General features: G+C 36.0%; 2 protein-coding genes across 2 annotated transcripts in view; both read left to right on the top strand.

Moving 5' to 3' along the window:
• LOC139731982 (prominin-1-A-like) overlaps window positions 1-24,621 on the top strand; it is a 114,051-nt gene extending 89,430 nt beyond the window's left edge. Inside the window, exons 20-22 of the mRNA XM_071642855.1 lie at window positions 1,778-1,855; window positions 3,040-3,105; window positions 24,031-24,621. Of these exons, the coding sequence (XP_071498956.1) occupies window positions 1,778-1,855; window positions 3,040-3,105; window positions 24,031-24,254 (368 nt within the window). The 3' untranslated portion in view covers window positions 24,255-24,621. The remainder of the gene's footprint in view (window positions 1-1,777; window positions 1,856-3,039; window positions 3,106-24,030) is intronic.
• Window positions 13,622-21,615, top strand: LOC139732003 (uncharacterized). The gene is made up of 6 exons (XM_071642876.1): window positions 13,622-13,653; window positions 14,594-14,757; window positions 15,918-16,014; window positions 17,062-17,114; window positions 20,034-20,099; window positions 21,116-21,615. Exons 1-6 carry the CDS (start codon window positions 13,622-13,624, stop codon window positions 21,613-21,615), a joined length of 912 nt encoding a protein of 303 aa, XP_071498977.1.
• Window positions 24,622-25,421: the final 800 nt, after the last annotated feature.

Genomic DNA, 25,421 nt, shown 5'->3' with positions numbered 1-25,421 from the left:
TTCCCCATTATTTCAATTTTTTATTATTATTATTTTTTTTGCATTTCGTCATGTTTATTTCTTTTTTAAAAATCTTTTTATAATCTTAGTGGGTTGCTTTGGGGTTATATTGTACAGTATTAATCCCAAACGTGTGTCTTAACAATGAACGCTCATCAGCCCTGATATATAGTTTCTTCATAACATGATGTTCTCTTTCTTGTAGAAAACATCTCATTCATACATAAATACACACATACACAGACAAATGTATATACGCGTACATAGTTAGTATAATATACTCATGCGTGTATACATACATGCATACACACAAACATACAGATACATGCGTTCAAACATTAGATTCTACATGTATGTGTGTCTTTGGTATTGCTTTCTAGCCATTCTTTTTTACCAGTTTTTGTCAATTCTGTTCATTTGTCTGTATTTTTGTGTATTTCCTTCTCACATTCTCCATTTCTGATGTGTAATGAAATAATCTTGCATCATATATAGCTGGAATTAGAGTCAAATAACAGTGTATCAGCCTTCCATATGTTCCTAGTGAAAACTGTCTGCGCATATATTTGCTGGCAGTTTTTGTGTTTTTGTTTTTGCAATTTTGCAGTTGCTAAATCATCGTCTGTTTCTTCATTATCTCCTTGTTATTATCTTTTTCTGTCGAGTAGGGTAGATTCTTCAGAGCTTCAACCTTCAGTATTGCAATATTAATAAGAACAAGCAAAAGAAAAAAAAATAGGAAAAGAAAAACACTTTGAAGTGTCTCTTGGGTATCTGTCCATGCCTAGGGGTTTAATATGCACAATATATCTCTTCGTTTATTATCTTTTTCTGTCAAGTAGGGTAGATTCTTCCGAGCTTCAACCTTCAGTATTGCAATATTAATAAGAACAAGCAAAAGAAAAAAATAGGAAAAGCAAAACACTTTTGAAGTGTCTCTTGGGTATCTGTCCATGCCTAGGGGTTTAATATGCACAATATATGTGTAAAGGTGAAAAGCAAAGGGACTGTCTGAGGATTAGTTTGTATTACTTTGATAATACTCTGAGACTTTGATAATGCTGAAAGCGGCAGTCTTGGCAACTGTTATTGAAAACTAATCTTCTTGCGGTTCTTATGGTAGGATGGCACTAACATGCACAACTTAATCTTATTAATATGTGGTGAAAATTTCTCTCATATTTCTATCATTCATTTTGTGGGTCCTCTCCCCTACTCCCACCCCTTTTGAATTAAATGCTTTAACCTCAATTTACAGGGCTGGTGTTTATAGGCAGTAACTGCTCATTTACCTCAAGATAGCTACTTCATATCATTTCTAGGTTCTTCTTCAATGTTAAATGATATGAGAAGAGATGAAATGAGATTTATTTACCAAACAAACAAACAAACATCGTCAACAAAGTCACAACAATTAATAGTTAAGATATAGTTTGGCAAAAAAGAACTGGCAATAGCGTGCAGGCTAGTCGAGGCCAGTCCTTTCAATGATATAGATTATAATAACAATGATATAGATTATATATTGGCATATGTGCACTTTATGATGCTTATAATCTAAAGCATTTTCATTTTTTATGTCAAACTGTTTCTGCTTGCATTATGTGGCAGTCTGTCAAATGATATCATGATAATGATAATAGAGGTGATCATGATGATATGATGGTAGTAATGATAATGAAAATTATTAAGTTGATAACTCTGTCGTAGTCCGTCATCGTGCCAGCAAGATTTCTCACTTTGCTGTCTGCACTTGTCACGTCTTTCTTCCCTCCAGGAACAGAGGATGTACGTCTGGTAGACAATGGGAGGCCTCACAGCATGATGGCTCAGCAAAACCCGCACTATGTGCAAGGTATGGGACTACACTGTTTTTCGTGTTCCACAGTGCCATGATAAATTTACAGTCCGACCTCGATTATCCGGCCATCTCTTATCCGGTCTTCTCTATCATCTGAACGATAATGAAAAAGTGATTTTAGACTCAAAACTCCTACAAAACTCACTGATTTGCTTAATATTCCCAACAGAAATATGTTGTGAATGTAACATCAAAATGTTTCAATTTCCGTAAAAAAAAGACTTGATTTTAAGATGTTAGTATAGATTACACCACTATTGTAGTGTACGCTGCCTACCCAGCTACCACAGGGTGGGCAGGTACATGTACATGTCATGCACATAAACATTGTTCCTCGCATGTCTGGCCAAATAGCTAATCCGAATGGCTGCCAGTTCCGACATGGCCGAGTGACAGAGGTCGGACTGTAATTGATTGTACAATTGCTTTGATGTCAGGGAAAAGCCTCGCATTTCTGTTGGGATCTCACAAATGGAAAAAGACCAGAAAATGTGCATCATGAAAATCAGACCAATTCCATCGGCTTGTTTTGACATGGATGCATGGTGTTGGTTCTTGATCATTTGCAAAGATAAAAATTGAAAGAAAATCAAACATTTCTTCATGAAGATAGTCTTGATAATGGATGATTTTTAGAGAAAGCTTCAAGGATGAACTTTTCTTTCATTATTGAAATATTACAGTATTTTTTCAAATTATTATATGTACTTATATGAGGTATATGTTATTTATTCATCTATCTATTTATATATCTATCTATCTATTTATTTATCTGGCCATACTTTTGGTGATAAAGTATTTTCATCTGCTGCTCCCAAACTGGGGAATCAACTACCCTAAACTCTTTACATCCAGCAATCCCTTAACGTCTTCAAAACACATCTAAAACTCATGTTTCATTAAAGAATTCCATTGTAAAGGACATTTGAACATGTTCATGGAAAGCGTAATACCAGGTACAGGTATATAAATACATGTATATCATTATCATCATAGTCATTATTATCTATCTCTGTCTTTTTGTCTATATTTTATGTGTTTCTTCCTATCTCTTCATCCATCTAATGTCTGTCCTGGTTTCACCGTTGTCTCTTCTTTCTTGGTGTCTTTTTATTTCTCTTCTTCTTTTTCCATTCTTCCTTTCCATCCTTCGTTCTTTGCTTCATACCATCTCACAGATGAGCCTATCCTAGCCTACAATGACCTTGGGAGGCCTATGGCGCCACCACCAGCCTACAACCCTGGTGAGCCTTTCAATATCCCTCCACACGATTACTACTTCTGATCAACCAGCAACTCGAAGGCAATTTTGTGTTTTTTTCAATCATCTGTTTCCATATTCTTTTTTTTCCTCCCCTGGGGGGTAATGCCTCTGCCCTGAAGGGTCCAGGAGACATTATTTCCCTTTTTTCCCTCTCCCCCACCCCCCTCCTCAAAATTCACATCTTCAAAGAATTCCAGTCACATGTAGCCCAGTTTTAAGAGCTTTGTGATGTCATAAAGAAGTACATATATATGTAGATTTTGTGTGTGTGCTTGTGCGTGTGTGCTAGAGGCGCAGATTATGTAACATCTTCCATGTGTGTATGTATCTAGCCTCATCATCTGTCTTTTTTTTTTTTGTTACCATCCATGTGTTTTAGTGACGTGAAAGACGTGTTCAATCGCATTATTCATGAGTGCATCGTACCAAAACAAAAATATTATATCCAGCACCTCATGCAAAGAAGTGTGTACATCTCACATGTTTTAAGCATTGTTCATTCCTTAAGTGCATAACATGTACGTGAAGTAAACGGGGAAATCAGCAACGTCACAAGCCCATACAGCCTTAGACAGATCATTGTAATCGTAGTCCTAATTCCATCGGGCTAGATTTCCATATAAACATCGCTGTGTCCTCATTCATATTACACCGCAAAGTGTCAGTAGGTGTCAAGTACGTAGCCGTAGACTTGTATTTCTTTTCAGTAAACTCCCCTCCATGTTATACTCATCTCTGGGTCAGGATGACAGCCATCCGTTGTCTCATGGAAATCGAGATACCTTGCTGGATCAAGGAAAATCAAATTTGCTCTCTTTTTTTTTTTTTTTGAGGGGGGGAGGGTTTCATCTACAATGTATATCATATCCTCTGTACTAGAGGAAAATAAGATGTAATGATGATGAAATTTATTGTGTGCTGTTAAACTGAACATAAAGAGCAAATTAACGGAGTGCAGAAAAATGAGGCAAAGAAGTGCTTGTCATGTGACATGAAGAAGAGAAGATGCGAAATGGAGGTTGAAACTTAGCTATGCCTTGAGGTTTAAGATGTAACTATGGTACCAAAGTCTGGAGAGGTGATTTCTTATTCTGGTAGTAATGGTCTCCTCACTTTTGTCATCGATGTTTGTTTTGATTTGATGACTCGAGTGATGTCCAGTCACTCAGCTATTCCAAAGGGGTACAGATTTTTTCAGTGTTTGTGTGAACGAGACAGATAATCACTTGTGTAGGCAGAGAATTGCAGCATATGTTTACATTGATGTAGCGATGCACATGCACTTCTGCAATAGTGATGATTACTTTAAATATGGTTGACTCACTCTATATTGCACAATGTAAATACAGTAAGAGTATTTATATTTAAACCTTTTTTATTCACAATTCTGTTTTTAATGATGATGAATTCAACTCGTGTTCTGCAAGTGCCATTTTGAAGTCATGCTGTGTGTTTTTGTTTTTTTTTTGCTACAGTATGAATAAGTGATATGTGATGGAACTGTTTCCTTATTTTCTATCGTAATTCACACACATGTAAAAGAATGATGGTGCAGTATGAATATTGAAATGGGGGGGGGGGGGGGGGGGGTGTGTGCTGCAGGATTTTGGTATGTTTGAGCTCATCTGCTGACGAGCTGACAGAGCTTTCTGCCCTGTATATCTCAGCAGCAAACTTTGATGTGAGATAAGAGAAAAATTGGAATTGTCCTACTTATTTTCTTACCGACTAGAGCTGCATAACAGACTTGGATATGCTTGCTGGCTATTGGCTACTGAGAAAGACAAGAAATTGCCATCCAAAAACGGTTGATGGCTCAAATGATTAGGTTGTTCACTTTCAGGGTGGGGAACCCCCCCCCAAAAAAAAAAAAAAAAAAAAAAAAATTGAGACTGAGGATATTGCAAACAAGTTAAGCTTAAATGGAGATGAGTAAAGGCTTAGCTCACTGTTTCCCTTTGCCCTTCTTGGGGAGAATATATAATGGAATAAATAGCATGATACTGCACACTTTGTCTGTTGTCAGTTGAGCATAATGGCATTAGGATGTTGCTGATATTTTTTTCTCTCTGTAGTCATGTGATATTTCTCTATACATGTGAGAGGGGATTATCTTCAACATTGATCTCATCAATGTGATCTGCTCAGTTTCTCATCCAACTCTTAACATGTGATTGCCTAATTGTTGCTGTTGTAGATATGTAGAGGTGAAGTTTTTTTTTTACAATGTATCTTTTGTAAATATTTATATGTATATGATGTTCTATATGTGGTCTTTGTAAAAAAGTGTACTCATCTGTGACGTTTTGTGGTCTTTTTTTTCCCTGAAACTCCTGAATATATGAGAGTGGTAACTCAAATAACAGTGTTTTACATGTGTTCTCTAATTATTGAATTTCAACAGTGATTTGATTATACTTGTATTTGTTTTAGACCTTTGGTTATTACATATTAAAGTAGAAGATTATAAAGTGCTACAACATAAGAATAACCAAGATAGCATAAAATAATTGCATCTTACCCATTTGTCCATTATACATATTTTTTTAGGTAAAAAAATATTTAATTGTCAAAATAAAAGTGTTTCTAAATGTTCTTGCCAAGTTGCAGTCAGGGGAAAAGATGGTATGTTTGAAATTTTTTTGCTCACGTACATTCCTGCAAAAGACATAAAAGAGTGCCATTGAATGTGTGCCAAGCCATTTTTCTTGATTTCATATTTCTGACATTGGATTGTGAATGGCCACATTTTCATTTGTGTTGTTCTTGTTCTTTTTCTTTTCATCTCATTTTGCCAGTTCCCAAAAGCTTTAGAGTATATTGACGCAGACGGGGTAATTTCTTTCTGAATCACTTGCACTGCTGAAGGCTTTTCTCCCCAGTTTTTGTGTGTGAATGTCATCTTAGGTCATTTTCCTTTTTTTTTTTTTTTTTTGACAAGATCTATCAAATCGATAGAGAAATCAAAAAGTTTTATACTATCCTTTCTTTGTCATATCTTAATTCTTTACAACTCTGTACATAAAGTGTTCCTTTTTACCCACCTTTCATTCAGAGTGTTCCCAAATAATGCTTTAATATGACATGCTTTTAGATTATCACCTGATCAAACTTACATCTTGTAATACATTGGGTCTTATTGTGTGTCCACATCAGAATTGTTAGTGACATCGAAAAAATGATTAATCCTGTGTAATATCTCTGTTTCCATTCTGAAATTTACAAGTCAAGTTATCATATTAGGGAATTATGTACTTAGACAAGAATCTTAAAAACTTCTTTATATCACATTCAAATTTTAAATTTGTAATGGACCTAGAAATGTTCATAACTTTACAAGTATAGTTGCAGCTCTGTGCAATTGTTGGATATTCATAGGCATGAATAAGATTGATTAGGTCATTTTAAGGCCTCTATTTATTGTTTCCTATTTAACCGAGAGGGTAGTTACATTTTTGGATTCATTACAATGACAGAAATTTCTAGTGGACAAGTAACCATTCATCTCTTGCTTCATCTCTTGGAATTGAATAACATCAGTTTATAATGTCATATTTGTTACCTTTTGATTCAGTCTAACCCTAACAAGCTCTGAGTTTGACTCTAACGACATTCATTGCTATCTAACGAATTCAGAGATACATAGTTGTAGAATCCAGCTTTCTTATCCATCAATAAGTTTGGCTGATAACCTTGCTTTCAAAAAAAAAAAAAATCCCCAAAAGCTTAAATTAAGAATGTGAAAGACATATTTAATTCAGTAAAAATAAGGGAAATGTCACAAGCAGGTTTTACAGGAATGGTATGTGGCACTCACTACTTAACATTTCTTAATGGACAGTGTAAAGATCTGGCCAATTTGCTCAAGAGTGATCCAGTATTGTTGCCTTTTACATCTCCATTGTCTTTAAATCGTAAGGGACATATGTCATGATAAAGAGTGCATCCAAGATATGAAGATTTCTGTTTCAACTTTAATCAAACCTTGGCATAATTTTGGAGCAGAAATTATCTTTCTTTTCTCATGAATTTGGCAATTTTTTACTGCTTATTTTTATATTACAAAAGGATAAGCTGGAACAAACTGGTTGAATTCTGGTAAAAATCTATTTAGCCAGAACTACTGTGAGGTATGAGAGGATTCAAAATGAGTTACATTATTCAGTCATTTGGATGACTGCCTTTCGTTCCAAGGATGGTAAAAGATGATATAATGATGTGAAAGTGAAAGATGTGGAGGTTTTTTGGTATCAGAGAAAAATAAGAAGACCTCCCATTTTGTATACACTTGCCTAAATTAAACCTCCTGGATGATCTGATGATGATATATCAAAACTGAAAGTAGACAAACAACCAAACATATGATGATTTCTATGACGATATCTACTATTAGCATATAATGTAGAAGCACAAGAAATCTTTTGAAATGTCAAATGGGGGGGGGGGGGGGGGGGTGAAAAAGTGGACATCTTCATTTGCTTAAACTGATACCAAAAAATATGTTGAAGGCATTCTGGAAGTAAAAAGAAAGATAACAACAAATTAGGAGGCAAATGAGTCTCAAGAATGGGAACCTGGCCTACCCCAACACCAATTTCTGATCGTGAGATGGAATTTCATTGAAGTTTGGATGACTCGCAGATACTGGTGCAATAGGGTCTCATTTTGTTTTAATAGAAACTGGCGGCATGTTTCAGCCATCTATCTTAAGGAAGGCATAATCAATGTATGTTACTTGGGAAGTTGGTATACGGGAATTCTGTCCAATGCACTCGCATCAAATACGTGGTTCTCAGAAATTGCAAATCATGGTGACGTATGTCTCCTAGAGGACATGTCGACCAAAACTGGCCAAGTTATCTTATCATATCTGATCTTCTGACAGCTTTCTATCCGTGAATTAATAGATCATTTTGTGTTTGGTCTGGCGGGGTGTGGTGGTCTATGCTAGCTCTTCTTGCTCGTATCTTGTTTGATTTCCAAGCTGCTTGTTGGCCTTACTGTAAGAAAGGGATTTTGGTATTGAAACGAAAATTGAACGGGTAACTTACTGCTTGTCACTTCTTGCGTTCTCTGTTTTGACTAATTGTATGTTGAGGTAAATTCATCCCTTTTTTGACTGTTGTGATAGAGAAGTTTTGAGGTTAACTGATCCCTGAAATTGCAGTGTGACATCATGTTTAATACAGTACGTGTTTCCCATTTTTTTTCTCTCTCATTGCGAGGGGGTAAATAACCAATCTCTAACCAAGCATAGAATCCAGACATCAATATGATTGCCATTTGAATATATTCAGACACAAACAGAAACATCTTTTCAATATCTAATGTTTGCATTACTGACCATTCAAGAAATAGATAGGGTCCACTTTGCTTGACATCCTCCCAAATACCAGGAAATATACTCACACATCCCAAATTTTTCCTCCATCTTGTTCATGTGACAATTTGGATGAACTTACAACTATTTCTATTCATGAATACAGAGCTCCATTTTTAAGGTTGAAATTTGTCCATTTTAGGATTAAATTCATCAATAGATACCTGCACTCAGGTAACAAGTACTTCTGACTTTGTATATCTATATACATTTTATTTATTCCTTTTAAGAGAGTGGAGTCATATGCAGTGAAGCTAGTAATTTAGCTAGATGCTTTGCATACTAACCCTTTCAACCAAAAAAAAAAAAAAAAAAGACAGAAAGTGACTTGCAACAAGTCTACTCATTTTGATAGCCAGAGACTATGCCCACACTGTAACTCCTTTGCTATTTTTTTTTCTATGGATTTTCCTAATGTAGCAACATTTACTGCATCTATGTATACAAATGCTAGTAGTATTAGAATTGTTACTAACATTATGGAGGGGCATTACGTCCACACATATTAAATTATACACTTCTGAATGCATCTCATTGATGTTTTTGTTTTTTCCAAAGAATGTACATTAATTTTGTGCTCCTTTTACTTTTAATATCAACCATATCCGTGCTCTTCATCATTGGAAAAATTACAAGCAAGCAACACTAGAATTTCTCGCTAATGTTGCCGCTTCAGAAGCAGATCTATTTTTGTGTGTTCAGCTTTTGTAGAGAAATCAAGCCCACCTCTCAATGTGAATAATCAATGCAAAATTTTATGAGGAATGTGTGATTACTCAGTAATGATTCGTGGTGCTCCAGTAGGGTCTTAATGAGGAACGTTGTCAGAGACAAATTATCTTACGTGGTCAGTACACAGGCACCTCTACGAGTGATTGCAATCGCGCAATTATTGTACAGCAACGTGATTGCATCTTTGAGGCATTAAATGTCAAATCAGAATGTGAATTCTTTTTAAAATTTATGTATGCAGATTCCAGATCTTCAATATTTATCATCTCTGTGAATATAAGCAAATCAATCTTAATGTGTTATATGTTCAGCTTACAGTGTGCACTGACACAGGTAATTTTTTTCAAAATTGGCGAATTTTTGATAGATTTAATCAAAACTGTATCGACAATACATCCGATGAAGACAGCCTTCAAGAAGAAAGGAGAGTTTAGAAAAAATGTACTGTCTGTTGTTTGTCATGTAGCAGAGAAGAAAATGAGAAAAATGTTTTTTACCACTTTCATAAATACTGCTACGCAAGACCGCTACACAAATACTTATTCCTTCAGGAAACTTGTGTTTCAATTTTGTAAGTTTGGTTTGAAATCAGTCTAATTGTAAAATTGGAAATGAAAAGTACTCGAACAGCTTTTGAACATTTGTATCCATGTGCAGTATGTTCCACATGCCTTCTTTTTAATGGAATCGATTTGCATTGATTTGGGAAATGTATTCCTGTTCAATACTCAAGAAGGCCATGGGTGATTGAAGGTAGAGAAGTAAAAGCAGAATTATGCATACTATGTTGAATAACTTAATAAATCTTGCATTGTCTAGATGGTGACAATTATGGTGGATCCTTAAAACTTTAACTGACATGATTGTTTATAGGTGGGACTGTATACACAGTCATCGTGCATAGTGAGGTGAAAGCAGAGGGTATGGAATTAAGGACAGCATAGGTTGATGCCTTCTTTCAGTCTGTGCTCTGCAGTTGCCGTGACAACGGAATGATTTGCATAGATGCAGCATCCATCTAGGTAGATGTGAAGTAATGTGTGGATTGGAAAGGGATAGTAATCTGTAGCTAGATAGCTATGAAGCGATTAAACATTGCAAACAACCTCTCTACATCTTATTACCTTGTTGACATCATATGTGTTATGAAAAAGAAATATAAAGAATAAGAAATAGAAACCAAACCCAGGAACAAGCACAAACAACAGCTTAGATTTATACAAAGAAACCTCCTGTTGTCAGCAGATAGTGCCTGTTCCCACTGCTGGATGTAAATTATACAAGTTATAGTAAGATTCTTTGCTATTTGTGACTACATAGCATGTGGAAGAAATGTCATACAGTTATCACAGTCTTGTTAGAGGCAGTGCTGTCATGTAGTTTTATGTCAGATATGGATGAACCTCGGAGAAATATTACTTTTATGCGTAGAGGTGAAAGAGTTCCATTGACATTTAAACCTGGAAACTTACAATGTGAACATAGATAATATCGTGGTGTTAACAAAAGAGTGTATGTCTTGCTATGTGCAGTGTAAGTTTAAAGCCAGGGTTCTGTTTGTCTCTTCATTTAAATCTAACCATGTTTGCTGCTACTCGAGCTATTCTTCAAGTTTTATTGACAAAGTGTCTTGCCCCTAACGTCTCTTCTTCTTGTATGATTTGATTTAAAAACAAAGAATTGTTGTCATGATTTCTCTGATTTGTTTTTTTTTAAATGAAATTGTTGTGCAACTTGATATATATAATATTTGCACCTCTGCATCGAATGATCAAGCACAACAGTTAATGGTGCATCTTAGTATTGTAATTTATGCACGAGGAGTTATACTGCTTTGATATGAATCTGGGGATTATTTTACTACACAGAATAAAAGTGCTATGTCTTTTTTCACAAAAGGAGAACACGGCTAGTGGCAGTCTTGTCAATGTTTCATCAGACATTTCAAGGCGGTGTGCAGCTTGAATGTGAATGACAGTGTTTGTTGATTCTGAATCAAGTTATACACAAGGAAACATGTTACCCAACACGACAAAAGAGAGTATTTAATGTGAAATTTTAAAGGGGGAAACATATTTACATGAAAATTTTGTCTTTAGAGTTGAACAAGTAGTATGAATGCAAGAGCTCTTTTTCCACGTGCACTTTTAATGATTTATTTCCTCCGTTTTCTGCTTTTCATTTCCCTGAAAACATGTTTTGTCCTCTGTGGCTAACACCCTGTTTCTCCAAATGTAAACTCTGTTTATTGTCCTCTTTTCTGATGTATCAAAAATGTATTCGTTACCTAACATATCTGCTTCCTACTGTTGATGCTCATTGTTCTTGCCCTTTGAACTGTCTTGTTACTTTTTCCTTTCTCCTAACTATATGTTCTACTTCCTTCATGCTGATTTTTCTTACCAAAATTTTTTCACATTTGAGCATTCCTCTTTCTTTCTCCCTTTGTGTTGTACAACTCTTTCTTCTCATACGTTTTCACCCACTTCCTGTTGTCTTCGTATGCAACCTTATAATGTCCTATCTCTCTTGTGTGTGTGTGCGTGTTTGTTTGTTTGTTTTTGTATGGCCTCTCTTTTGTTTTGTGTCTGCCTTGTGTACACTAATTACAACTCTGCGCAACACACGGAATGCAGGAAGCACTAAAGTAGCGAGAAATAAATTGGCCGTTTTCAAGAACATGCTGAGAGATCAGGAGCATTCCTTGGACAATGGTAGGAAATTGCGCCCTCGTGTGATATGTGGTATTGTGGCGTCGTTTCAGTAATCAGTGATATACGTGATACCCGTTGATCTAACACACTGAATATTTTATCTCCTGTTGGTGGATAGTTGATATCACCTGGCCATAGGTGACTTTTCCAAATATAAGCTACTAAAGAATTTCTGTATTTTCATCAAAATTTTGGCAAGTATAGTTTTAATAGATGATTTACATTGGCCTTTCATCAAGGCACGGAAATTAAACCCAGTATAGTTTGACACGTTTGTGTCAGTTTAGATTTACTAATGTCTGTTTGCAACAGCAAAAAAACAAAACAAAACAAAACAAAATAAAGCAAAAACAAACAAAAGAGAACTAAAAACAAAAGACAACAAGAAAATGAATATAATGTATTTGTAAGTTATTAGTGTTCTGACATTATTTTTACCAAGTTCACTCCCTTTCCTGATGTACCAAAGCAACAGTGAAGAAATACTAACAGACTAACAAATAATTTCACCTCCCTTTATCCCCCCTCCCCCCCCCCAAAAAAAAAAAAGAAGAAAAAAAGAGGATACCCACCTTCTAACAAGTGCACAAAGTCTGTTTATACTGGATGTGTGCTAGTCTTTTTTTTTTTTTTTTTGAAGTGTCACTGGAGAAAGAGCTTGTTTGCATTGTAATAAAAAGACCTAATTGATTGCTGATCAAATGATTATGTTTCAAATGTTTGTAGCCTTGAATGTTTTTTTTTTTTATGGCAAATTTGCATAGAATTTCATCATAGATAGTAAATCAGTTGATGTTTTGAATGATGGTTATGTAAATCAATGATACCATTCTCTTGAGTACAGGTAGACATATTAACACAATCAGGTTGATTTATCTCACAACTTGCTGGCAAATTATCAAGCTGAAGTTGAAAATTACTCCATAGATTTTGTGCATAGAAATGTTATGCAAATTCTCCTTCATTGAAGATATGTGGTCCCACTGAATTGAATTGTATATTATTATACAGAGGATTTGAAATTTGCTAATGGTACACTACCAGACATATACAAGACACAAATTTTGTACAAATTTTGTTTCACTGTTGTGACTTTATCTGGATTCTTTGGTGACTTACAATACAAAAAATCCCAATGGAGCTTTGGTTAAGTGGTAGAAAGGCATTAACTGTGCTTTGGTAACATTTTTTGACAAGGAAAATATTTCAGTCACTCGTCATACCACTGATATTCACTGGCAATATATACTTGATACACGTAAAATAACTGCACAAAAGATTATGGTGTTGGTATGTTCGTGATGTGATGTGATGTGTTTGGACCAGTGTATTATGTGTGACAGTGATTTTGGAATTGTGTAGTTATGTGCTATGTGAGTACAATGAGTATGGTACGTGTGTCCCATTTTCCAGCTGTGATAGAATATAAAAGGGGAAAGGAAATATTCAGACTCTAAAAGTGCTTTGTCAATTGCCTTTATTACATGAGGTATAGACCCTTGTTGTTTCATAACCAATACGTAAACTTCTGGGCAGCATTTTATAAAACTTGTCAGCATTTCATAAAACTTGTCAGTCACTGACAACTGTTTTAAGCTACTGAAATCCTTGCATCTGATTGGTTAAGAGCAAATTTGTCAATCGAAATCACTGACAAAACACTTGACAAAATGCCTCCAGACATGCTACAGGGAAACTACAGGTAACCAGAAGAGACCAACAAACAAACAAACAAACAAACAAAAACAAAAGAGATTGAAAGTGACTTTTTTGAAGCCAGTCTTGTTTATGATATGTCAAAAGTGTGATGTATTTTTCTCAAATTATGATTGATGAAAACTGTACATATAAGCACATTTTGCAGTCTGGAGTATCGTAGGCAAAAGAGGCCACAAATATTCCCCTTAACGTCAAATCCTGGAATATTATTAAGAAGGTGTGATGGTATTTGATTTTTTTTTTTGATGTACTAAGTGATGATGATTACTACCAATAGTTTACATCTCTGAAAAAAACAAAAGACCTAAAGTAGAAAAAAAATGAGGAAACACTAACATCAAGTACATTTTGTGAAAGTTGTTTGATGTTTGATATATTGGTGTGGTGTGTTTCTTCTGTTCTATAAAAAACAATTTAGTATAGATAGAGTATATCATTTCATGAAGTTGTGAGAGACACTTGTACTTGCTGATAAATATAAACTCAATTTTTTTAGCAAAAAACAAACAAACAAATGATGAGTTTGTGCTGGCTGATAAACCAAAACTCTTCATTATTATGTTTTTTTGCAACAACAGCAACAAACAATAACATTAACATATATTCAATATTGTTGGCATGCTTACAGCAAGCATATCAGCAAATTATGGGAAACACAGTATTCACACTCTGGTAATAAAAAGACACTGGAATTCTCAGGTCATCTTTTATTTGGTAGATTTAAAAAAAAAAAGGAAACAAAAAAACATGATTACTGATGTGTATCAGCAACAGCCAGCAAAAAAAAAAAAAAAGAAGAAAAGAAAAGAAGAAAAAAATGGTTCATACAACTGGTACAAATGTAGAAAACCAGTGCATCCTGATGAATCAATTCTGTGTAGAAAACAGCAACAACAATATCAGTGTGACATGTGATCATAAAGTTCGGTGAATGATTTGGCAAAGGTGGAATCTTTTTCCCCCTACCAACAAGCAGTCAATGCCGGGGCCAGCTCGTCCGGCGCTGCGACTGCGACGGGAAGCAACGGTTTTCTCTTGGAGACATTTGGCAGACAGCAGCAGCAGTACCAGCGATCCTTCGAGGAGGGTATGCCAGCCCCCCCACCACCAAATGTTTACTAACCTCCACCCACCATTATTGTTTTGTGCCCCACTCAAGTTATGATTTGATAACCCCAGTGTGTAGTGTGTCAATTATCATCCAGTTTAATGATCAGCTTTCTAATCTCCGTAAGTTTGTGTCAAAAGAGAGAATGAAATGTTTAAGGTTGTGCAGACATTGCTTTGGTGATTTATACTGAGAAATTATAATTTTGACTGATATTAGTGAACAGTCATAATGTCAACCTGGAGATTTTGTATGAAAAGCAATATTCTTCAATGTTATTGAGAGCAAATTATAAGGGAATATGTCCAGAAACTTGCAGTTTTCAAATTGTGATATTTCACCAGCAACCACTGGTCAGTAGTTATGTTCAAGTTGTATTTTTATCATTAGCCCCTGTAAAGTCCTTTAGATGCATGTTTGTATCACACTCTTTAATGGGGATAGCAGTGACGTGTCCTCCCGTATGCCTAAGAATGTAGTTTCGAGAGTAGTTTTAATTCTGTCTGTTTTAGGGTAATACTAGAAGATGTGACCATCACTAAAGGCGCACTATTCATGCTGCATCCTTAGCTAAGCTCATAACATCAAGTTCTTGCTATATTCTCTTACAACAAAATCCGTGTGCCTCTCTCCTGTCTATTTTCTTCCTCGTGTTATGTCCTGTCACAAAGCTTCTGTCATGTTCAACCTTTTTTTCTCCCTCAATTCTCAGTTTTTAGGGATCTACGTAACAATCACTGGGAGGATATCCTAGGCCTATACATGTATCCTGATGACTTGGTGTTTTATTGCAGAAATTTCATATCAGTCTTTGTCATTTGCTTCACTTTCACATCACTGCTAATCCACTATTTTGCAATAATAGCCATTGTATATCTAGCTGATGCTATTATATGTTATCTAGCAGTGTGTGCACAAAAACATGAGCCATTTGTTTTATATACATCCATTTACAATGCCATGTATTTTGATTAAGTCATGTCTGCTCTCAAACTTCATTCCTACCACACCCTTACTACCAATCCCATCCTAAACTTGCTCGTGGTGTCATGCCATCATCCATTCACACCTCACCTCACCACTCCCCCCCCCCCCCCCCCACAACCCGTCCTTTGAACCACCAAACACTCACTATATAGGGGAGTGGCTTCAATTTACCAACGCAGCCAACATGGCTGCCGCCATGCAACATGCCAGCCGGCAACCGTCTTGTGAGGATCTCGGACCTTGGTGTAAGTCTCAAGTTCTGAGCAGAATGTTGCCAATTCAGAGAGCTCGCATGGCATGGCTGATGAAGAGAGAAGTGCTCATGTAAATCAGCATGGTGTCAATGCGTTTTCCTTTTTCATATTGTCATGTATGAAAATCTATATTTTTGTTTGTTTCACACCCGCATTTCATCAGCTGAGAACCAGAAAGATGCTTACGCATTCCACGATTTGAGTGTAAATAAAATAGAAACAATGAATTTTCATGAAATAAAAAGTTTATATTGAAAGAAATCAGAAGTTCATATTGAAACAAATAAAAAGTGGGTAAATCTATAAGCAATGTTCCAAATATAGGGTCAAGAAGTGGCCTTGTTGCTGAAAATGAAAGTGCTTTAAAATTGCCACCATAATGTAGAGGAGATTGCGTGAGTATGTGATACCAAAAAAAAAAAAAAATGTGATAAAACCCTTCTGATTCCTAGCAAGCATTTTATATTTTTACAGATGGAGAGCCAATTTTTTTCCAGCTCTCAAGAACACTTTATATGACAAAATGATGAAAACTGTCATCCATATGTGGGGAGGTTTCTGTCATTTCAGGGAGGTTTTCTTTCATTCTAAGGAAAAATGGCAGAAGGAGAGTGCTCAATACCCGAGTCTCTCATTTAATGCATCAGGATTACACACTGTTTTCTTGGTGTTTGGAGTAGGATCCTATATTTATGATTCATGTCACTTTTCTTTGACACAAAGGGAATGCACGTCATATCTTTCATTGGCTCAAGTGTTTTATTATCCCCCGTCATTATTTCCGCATCCCTGATTATTCTTTTTCAATGTTCCTCTTCCTTTTATTCTTCTCATATTCTCTCTCTCTCTCTCTCTCTCTCTCTCTCTCTCAATCTTTGTCTTTTTCATTTTCTCTTCCGTGAACGCACATCTTGTAATCTGTATCAAAGGAAATAATTTGACTTGTCATTCCATTTATGTTGATTTGTTTGTTTGCTTTTTCTTTGTTATATTAATGCTGGCCACAAAAAAAAAATATTGGGACATGTCCAGCCATGGTCAGACAACAGTCCAGTATTGACCGTGGGTGGCTTTGGGGCAGACAGCAGGCATTTGGTACACAACATTGAATTCTTTTGGTGGACCTATGACCTGAATATATTTTTTTGGTGTGAAAATGTCAACATTTCTTTTGAAAAGGGGTGCAGGATTTTTAGTGACGATAGCTTTTTTTTGTGTGCTGATTATATATTCTTTTATGAAATGCTTTTTCATTTAACCTTGCAATATTCTGTTTATTATGGTATGATAAAAGTTTAAATAAAGTTTGAATAAAGATAAATTAATGACAAGATTTGAGGCAGATGGAGGGTTCATGATGTCAATTGAAGAGGACAGGGTGAATTCCTGATACCCAAACAATGCTGGTGCTTATGATTGCAAACAATCTATTTTTCCAAGTCAAAGTGAAAATCTGTGGGCGGTGAAATTGAAGAAGAAGATATGATTGCAAGGTTTATTTATTACTTTCTATTAATGGTATTGAAATAGTATGAAGAAGAAAAAACAAAATCCATAAACCAGCCCAGTCTGAATCATTTTGTGTGAATTCTAATGGATCAGCCCTGCATTTTTTTTTTCTGAGCAATTTAGAATACAAGACATATTTATTTTATAATCCTGCACCCATATCAATATTCTGTCTCTGACCTACTAATGAACTACTATCTTCAAGGGAACATACAAGTTTTGGCTGAGATGGGGGATTCAGATTTGAACTTTTTGCATGATGATGAGAACCACTTATGAATTATTAAAGAGCACGCAATTCTACAAGGAATTCAACGTTCATTTGATTAAGATCAGTTTTAAAATGGCTGACAGACCCCCCAAAAAACAAACCCTCAAACAAACAAATAAAACAAAGTAGTCCTAATAAAAGGTGGGTCCCACCTTTAATTAGGAACTCTTTGTTACTGGTTATTTCAGCCATTTCAAAAGCAATATTCATCCAATAAACTTTGAATTCCTCATAGAATGATATGCTCTTTCATATTTTATAAGAGGTTTCTCATTATCTAAAAAAAAAGTTGGAAACCTGAAACCCCATCTCAACAAAAACTATACAATTGCTTTAACATAATGAATAGGTAATAACAGGATGCATTATCATGTGATACTAACATTGTTCATCATGTACATGCCTTGAGTTCAGTGATTAATAATAATATTCAAACATTTATTCAAGAGTCATCAACAACGAATTTTGGTGTGTTTGGATGTTAATGTTTTCTTTTCATTTTGACTTTGTTTTTGGCCTGTCTTTCTGAATGACTGTGAGATTATTATCATTACCTCATGATTTGTTTTGTTTTGTGTAGTCATTTAACTCTGGTGCTTAAAAAGACTTTACAAATTCTCTCGAAATATTCAGAACCAAAGTACATTAGGCTTCCATGAAAAAGGAATAAGTTTTTAACCTGAAGAATGCGACTGGAAGTTTAGAATCCTAGCTCTAACAATAGTGTGCATGACATGTTGTGAGCTGTGAGATTTACTTCATTACGCTCCCTCAACCCATTTTCTTTTTTCATTTGTTAGCCATCTCTTTTGTTTATGATTTCAAAATTCTTCATAAGATGAAGACTGAAGATGTCTGTTGTAACAATATAAGTGGCACATGTCTGAAATATTCTGATTATTGCCTGTGAGTATTCTTTCGTAATTTAGCACCAATAGAAAAAAAAATGTTCTTCCGGAAGTACTTTGATTAAAACATCAATACTTTGTTTTAAAAAAATTTCCTTATGCATTTTGTTATTGGGGTTGAGTATGATTCTTTCTCTGCACTGTAATGATCCAACTATTTCAATTGCATCAGCTTGATCAGTGAATGCATAAATGGATTTATGAATACACAGTAGAATAAATGTAAAAACAAAAGAGAATGACTGAACAAATTTTTAAATGAATGAATGAGTCATGAATAGATAGATAGATAGATAGATAGATAGATAGATAGATAGATAGATAGATAGATAGATAATAGATAAATAAATAAATTGATAGATAACTACATTTCTTATTAAACGAATAAATGGTATATAAATGAATAAATAGAACTTCTTCATTCTGGTCTATCAAACCCCTTTGAAAATATAAAAGTATTCTATTCTGCATAGTATAATCTGGTGATATGGGCAGTGGTACATTTTTTTTTATGTATATGAAAATGTCATTGGAGAAGGGAGCTGAATATGAGCTATGAATGAAATTACTTTGATTTACATTTTATATTGTGTGGCATTTCTTTTCCTTCTTCTTCTTCTTTTTTATTGAGGGGGGGGGGGATGGGAGGGGCAGTTCTTTGGCATAAATCTACATATTATTTATCAGGTTGTGTGCCAGTCTCATTGATGTTGATCAAATGTTGTGTTTTACTCTAAGACTGGACTTAAATGGTCTATGCTTATATTTTTGTAGTTAGTGATCTGTTGAACGTCAAATGTGTGTGTTATGATGAAAACATTTTTTTTTTTTTGGTCTTTTCGAAACTCCTTGCTGTTGACAGTATTTGAAAGTGTCTTTTCTTCTGTGTGATAGTTGGTTGTGTTCAAGACATATTTGAGTTTTGCTAGTGAAGCAACCAGCTATTTTGTTAGGAAAAATCAATTGTGACAAAAAGTTAAACTGGTGATAATGCAGGATACATGCGTGGAAAGTAGCAGTTATGGAGACAATTCATTCGACAAAACTTTCATTTCATGTAAGGGCTGCTCTCCGTGTACATTTTTTTTTTCATCATTTGCATGTTTGAGTCATCTACAAGAAAATCTATAAGCTTTTCAGTTAGATGTGCATGCCATAGCAGGCTAGCCAGCATTCGACCATAGCTTGTGCTGTTTAGTTCTTAGCATCTAATTATTTCACGCCAGCATTGGTAATATCCATCATCATCTTCATCATCATCATGATCATCACTGTCATCATCACCGTCCACCTGTGATTCCACCCACATACATGCCTCTATCATAGATGAGGATCATTTGAGCCCCGAGTCAGCCATGACCCACGGTAGTAGGGAGTCGTCCTTCGATGATGGTGAGCCAAACACCCCCCCCCCCCCCCTTGGCCAAATGCAGTGGTCCGAAAATCCCCAGACTCGATCGATTAAAGCAAGTGCATTGAGCTCCAAATGTGTTGCATATCAGCATATTTGTTTTAGATTGGGGATTTTGTTTCATCATGAGAAAGACAATCTACTTCTTTTTTTTTTAAACAATGCAGAGACAATGACAGATTTTTCTTTGAGGTCATTATGGGTCAAGGAGGGAGAGATTTGTCAGAGAAGTACAAAGTTATTTGAAACTGTTGACTCATTTCACTACTACTCTGATGAAAGAAGCATGAGAAAGGTGCACAACATTGAATTTGAAGTAAAAGCAGTGTCACAACTACTTTGGAAGTATTTAAGTTGTGCTTAGTTGCAATTTGATAAGATTGCGTGATTAATTTGGGGAAACAAATATCTACTTCAAGAGAACTGGCGTAGTTTTGTTCTGCATGATTATCAATGCAAATTCCTATCGTTTCCTTTATTATGTAGATGAGTGTCCTTGAATTACAGTTCCCCAGTGAAGACAGCACATGCCTTAAAGTGCCATTAAAGATGTAGATATAGGTCAGATGTTTATTTTAAATACTTTTGGCCGAGAATTTGATAGTGTTTGTATATATATACTGTCTTCAAACAGTTTCCTTGTCTATATATAAAGTTGACATGTCAAAAGATGTCATATCTTGGATGATAATGAATAGAGAAAGAAATTTTACAGTGGATATATTTCTTATGAATTATAGAAGCCATGATAAAGACTTAACAGAAACTTCTATAGATGAAATTCATCATCATGTAAACCATCATTTTAGAGTTCAGAGAGAGTGAGAGAGAAATAGATGTTTTTTATCACTTGTTCGCCTAGAGAGCTATCAACTTTTCTTACGCTATTTCAAATTGCAGCTTACATATGTGGTTGTCACTGTGCATAGAGCAAGAATTGTAGAAATATTTCATTAACCATGCTGCTTCCATTCATTTGCATTTTTAATTCATATAGTCTTTTCAGCCGGCGGAAGACTGAGCCCACTGTACAGGATGCCATCCGATCCCTTTTCTCATCTTCCCCCGCCTCCTCCTTCCCTCCTATGCACAGCCCTCGCTCGTACCTCCTCTACTGGATTCTACCCAGAGCCTCCGTCTCCCCCACCCCCTCCACCAACAGGCTCTGCTCCTCCGATAATCCCCATCTACTCCCTCCCCAACCACCTCCTCTCCCCGCCCCAGTCCTACTACCCGCCCCGCCGCCTGGTCCGGCAATCAGCCGCGGTGTCCTCCCCCACCCTGCCCATTCACATCATACCTCCCCCGCCCACCGATCCCCCAGAACCCCCCATCCCGACATTCCCCCAGTCCCCACCATTGCCATCACCTCCTCCCAATCCACCATCACCCCCACCACCATTATCATCCTCCCCTCCCCTTTCTCCCTCTAGCCCATACCGTATACCAAGGCCTAGACCCATACCACCACCTCGTCTTAATCTTCCAGATGATTAACTCACTCTATACTAAACTGGGAAGTGAAGAGAGGACTCTCATGGAACATGCCAAAGATTCAACAAAATTCTTACCGGAACCAAAGAGTAAAATTGAATAGTTTTTCCTTAGTTGAATTATTGTTCTGCTTTACATGGACATTCAAACAATTTCAGAGTCACTCATTGTCTGACACTGTACTATAGATTCCAAGTTCAATATTGGATGAATTATCCTACAACTCTATTTGTAATTATACTTTGTTTGAAAGTCAAACTGGCCAAAATATTTCATTAAAGTTTGAATTGTTCAAGGCTGAATATTAATGTGACATGTCACATGCTTGCACTGGTATTTATTTTGAAACAAAGTCTAATCAGTATTTAGGAAATACAAAGAAATAAAAATGACACAACCAGTCATGAACTGACCTATATTATATGCAGGCTGCAACAAATTGTAAGTTCTTGAAGTCAGCCATGTTTGTTCTCAATATTTGTTTCTTTTTATTTTTTATTATGGTAATAGTATATCTGAGTAAAAGACATGAATTCTACTTTGTCGTTTCAGTGTTTATTGTTTTGCATTGACCACATTGCTTTTTGAATGTGAATTCAACTTATAGCCAATTATGTGTATATTGACTGAATTTCTCCTTCCTCCTAATATTATAAATTGGACAATGTGTGCACTCAAAGAAAAAGTGTTCAATATACTTAATATTCCATGTAGTCCCAGTGTTAGAGCTATAAATCTAGCTTTCAAAGAGGAAAATAGTTTAACTACCTCCAGTGAAGCATATTCCACCTGTGTCTTTTTAGCCACTAAAACAGGGTCTAAAACTCCTTAATCTCGTAACTTCTACATCCGTTTACCTGTCTATGTAGCTTAGCCTTCATTACCAAGCCATCCCATTCCGTTAGGCTCATCTTTTACTATTCCACAGATATCTTTAATCTTTGTAATAATGGATACAATTCAAAATTTCCCTTTCTTGTCTCCCACCTCTACTCCTTGGTTATGTCTTCCATCCTTATTAGTTCCACATATGTGTATTTGATAGCTTATTTATTTATTTATTTATTTATTTATTTATTTATTTATTTATTTATTTATTTATTTATATATTTATTCATTTATTTATATATTTGTTTATTTATTTATGTATGTATCTATTTATTTATTTATTTATTTATTTACTCATCTACCTGTTTACCTTTTTATCAATTCATCTATCTACCCATTGACCTGTGTATTCATTTACTTCTCTACCCATTAATCTGTTTATTCATTTATCTATTTACCTATCAACCCATTTATTCATTTATCTATCTACCCATTTACCTATTTATTGATTTATTTATCTGCCTATACCTGTATCTATTCATCTATTTATCAACCTATTTACCTGCATTTTTTTCTATTTTTTAACCTTTTTACCTACCTATTCACTATTTTTTTATATGCTTGTCAAAGATGCTCTTTTTTTCCTGTCCTGGTATCATCTTTTCTCATTTTATTCCTTCACCCATCCTGTCTTATTTCCATTCTTACATCCATCATCTTTACTCTCCTTGATCTCCGCCCCCCCCCCCCCCCCACCCCCATCACCCCTTCCCTTCCTCCCCCTCCAAGTTGACCCAGCTTCCATTGCATTCATCAACCACATCCTCCCACTCTGTCCCTGCGAGATCATTGTACATGTACCTCCTTTGTCCATATGCTCTGCGATGCATGCCCAATGTTGCCATGGCAACAAGCGCAGCCATTCTCATGCAAATGCCAACATCATCTGAGACCACTCGTCTCCAGCCAGCATCATCCAGCAGGGTAGGCGTCATCCCACCATGCTCCTTGATGCCCCTTGAATATCCATGGTGATGAGAGGTATGAAGACTCCATGCTAAGGGATTCCATGTATATTCTTCCAGAGATTCCATGTATATTCTTCCAGAGAAGACCACATATGTATTCAAAATGTATTTACATGTATTATCCTTTTTATGATGGTCAGGGTTTTTTTTCTTCTTTTTTTTGACGGTGACTTGTTGCATCACACATACATATGATTTCTATACATGTATTATTATTGGAACTATGTAGCGATCTATTGATTTGCTTTGGTCTGTATCTAGGGCCTATATTCAATTCTGATGTACATTACCTGCTCTCCTCTTATTTCTCATCTTTTCATGGATCACTGGAGAACTGGAAATTAAGTTTTGTAACATCAAGGACATCAGCCCACATGACACATCAAATTTGTATCTTTTTTTTCCTCCAACTTGCAGAAAAACTTTTTCATTTTCTGGATTGTCTGAAATGTGATTTCTTCCCCTGAAGAATGGACTTCATTTCTCACAGCACAGAGGAATGTGGAGGTATTGAGGCATATGCTTATATTGACTTTCTGTCGATCATATCCTTCCCCACCAGGCTACCCGAAGAACATGCAACCAAACCTTCCACCGATCGAGAGTCCTCAGTACTACCCGCAGGGCTCGGCCTACTACGACGGCCCGCCCCGCGGGCCAAGCTACCATGGTGGGCCAAGCTACCATGGTGGGCCAAGCTACCCCGGTGGGCCCAGCAGAAATGCCCCCCAGAGGCAGTCGATGAACATGTATGAGTACAACACCAAGTACAAGCAGGCCTTCTGAGGGGTGCAAGGAGGAAGCATAGGAGGGCCGGTCCTGTTAGGACCAAACCACAAGAGGTGTGGCACATTGGTAGTAATGTGGACCCTACCTCTTTAATCGATGACCCGTAAATTTTGTGAAGTGATTTGTCATAGAGTTACAATGACCAGTGATTAGGGAGAAATAGATCATAAACATCTCATCTGACAGATGGAAATAAGTGCAAAATTTGCATAAATATACTCCTTTACAAACAAATTACGAAATTGTGACTGCTAAACTTAACCACATAGAATATGCTGAATTGCAAATGGATGATTCTTTATAAAGGTTGTCAATGGTTGTAAACATCTTCGCTATGGTGATCATATCAATACAAGTTCTATATCTCTGGGGTCTTCAACCAAGTTTACTGTGCTGTCAATGATTAATTGTAGTTGCACACCAATAGATTTTTTTTCTGTAGAAAGAAAAAATATGCATTATTTTCATGATCTATGCAAAGAAAGGCACAACAAGATTAATTTATACTCTAACATCAATTGTTTAAAATTTCCATTGTTAGGTGTGGGAGACTTGACTCATAAGGATGAACATTAAGTAGAAAAAGAAAATCAGGCAGTGTGAGGTTTTTGGATGCTTTGTTGTTATTCTTAAAGATTTATTTGTGCAATTACAAGCATTAAGATAATGACCTTTGCAGAAGATTAACACTCTGAAGGCCACTGTTTCACATGGCCATCAACATCATGCAGAGACTCCAACTCTCCCATTTTCGACAGGAGATCTCCCGCCGAAAACCCATTTTTGCAAAATCTCCCGTTCTCACGCTTATGATTTAATTTCTCTCGCCCTGGCTCTGTGTCTCCCGTTGGAAAGGATTTCTTACTTATTGCTATCGTATGTTGAAAAAATAAGCCTTAGATAGCACCAGAGAGCATCTAAAACCCCGGGAATTTCGAGCTTCGCACACATCAACTTGGAATCTCCCGTTTGCTAGGGATTTCAAGCGGGAGAATCTCCAGATCAGAAGGTGCTTTGGGTTGGGGTCTCTGCATAATGTATAAAGCATATTGCTACTGGTATTAATAAGAGTACTCATAAGTACTGCTAAGTAGAGATATTTTGTGTTTGTCTTAAATGAGTGTGTAGAAAAAAAAAATTGTCATATTTGCCTCAGGTGTGTAC

This window comes from Diadema antillarum, unplaced genomic scaffold (genome assembly GCF_040938485.1).
Source record: "Diadema antillarum isolate AM-2024a unplaced genomic scaffold, OU_Dant_1.0 seq00000392_RagTag, whole genome shotgun sequence".
Classification (NCBI taxonomy): domain Eukaryota; kingdom Metazoa; phylum Echinodermata; class Echinoidea; order Diadematoida; family Diadematidae; genus Diadema; species Diadema antillarum.
This window is presented reverse-complemented; position numbering and strand designations above follow the sequence as displayed.

What these genes read in the sequence shown, in the direction of transcription:
- LOC139732003 (XM_071642876.1), top strand. Translation starts at nt 13,622, where the DNA reads ATGCCTCCAGACATGCTACAGGGAAACTACAG. An exon ending in CCAGCGATCCTTCGAGGAGG is followed by an intron (nt 14,758 to 15,917) that starts GTATGCCAGCCC and finishes CTCACTATATAG; the next exon opens with GGGAGTGGCTTCAATTTACC. An exon ending in GGGCAGACAGCAGGCATTTG is followed by an intron (nt 17,115 to 20,033) that starts GTACACAACATT and finishes CCTCTATCATAG; the next exon opens with ATGAGGATCATTTGAGCCCC.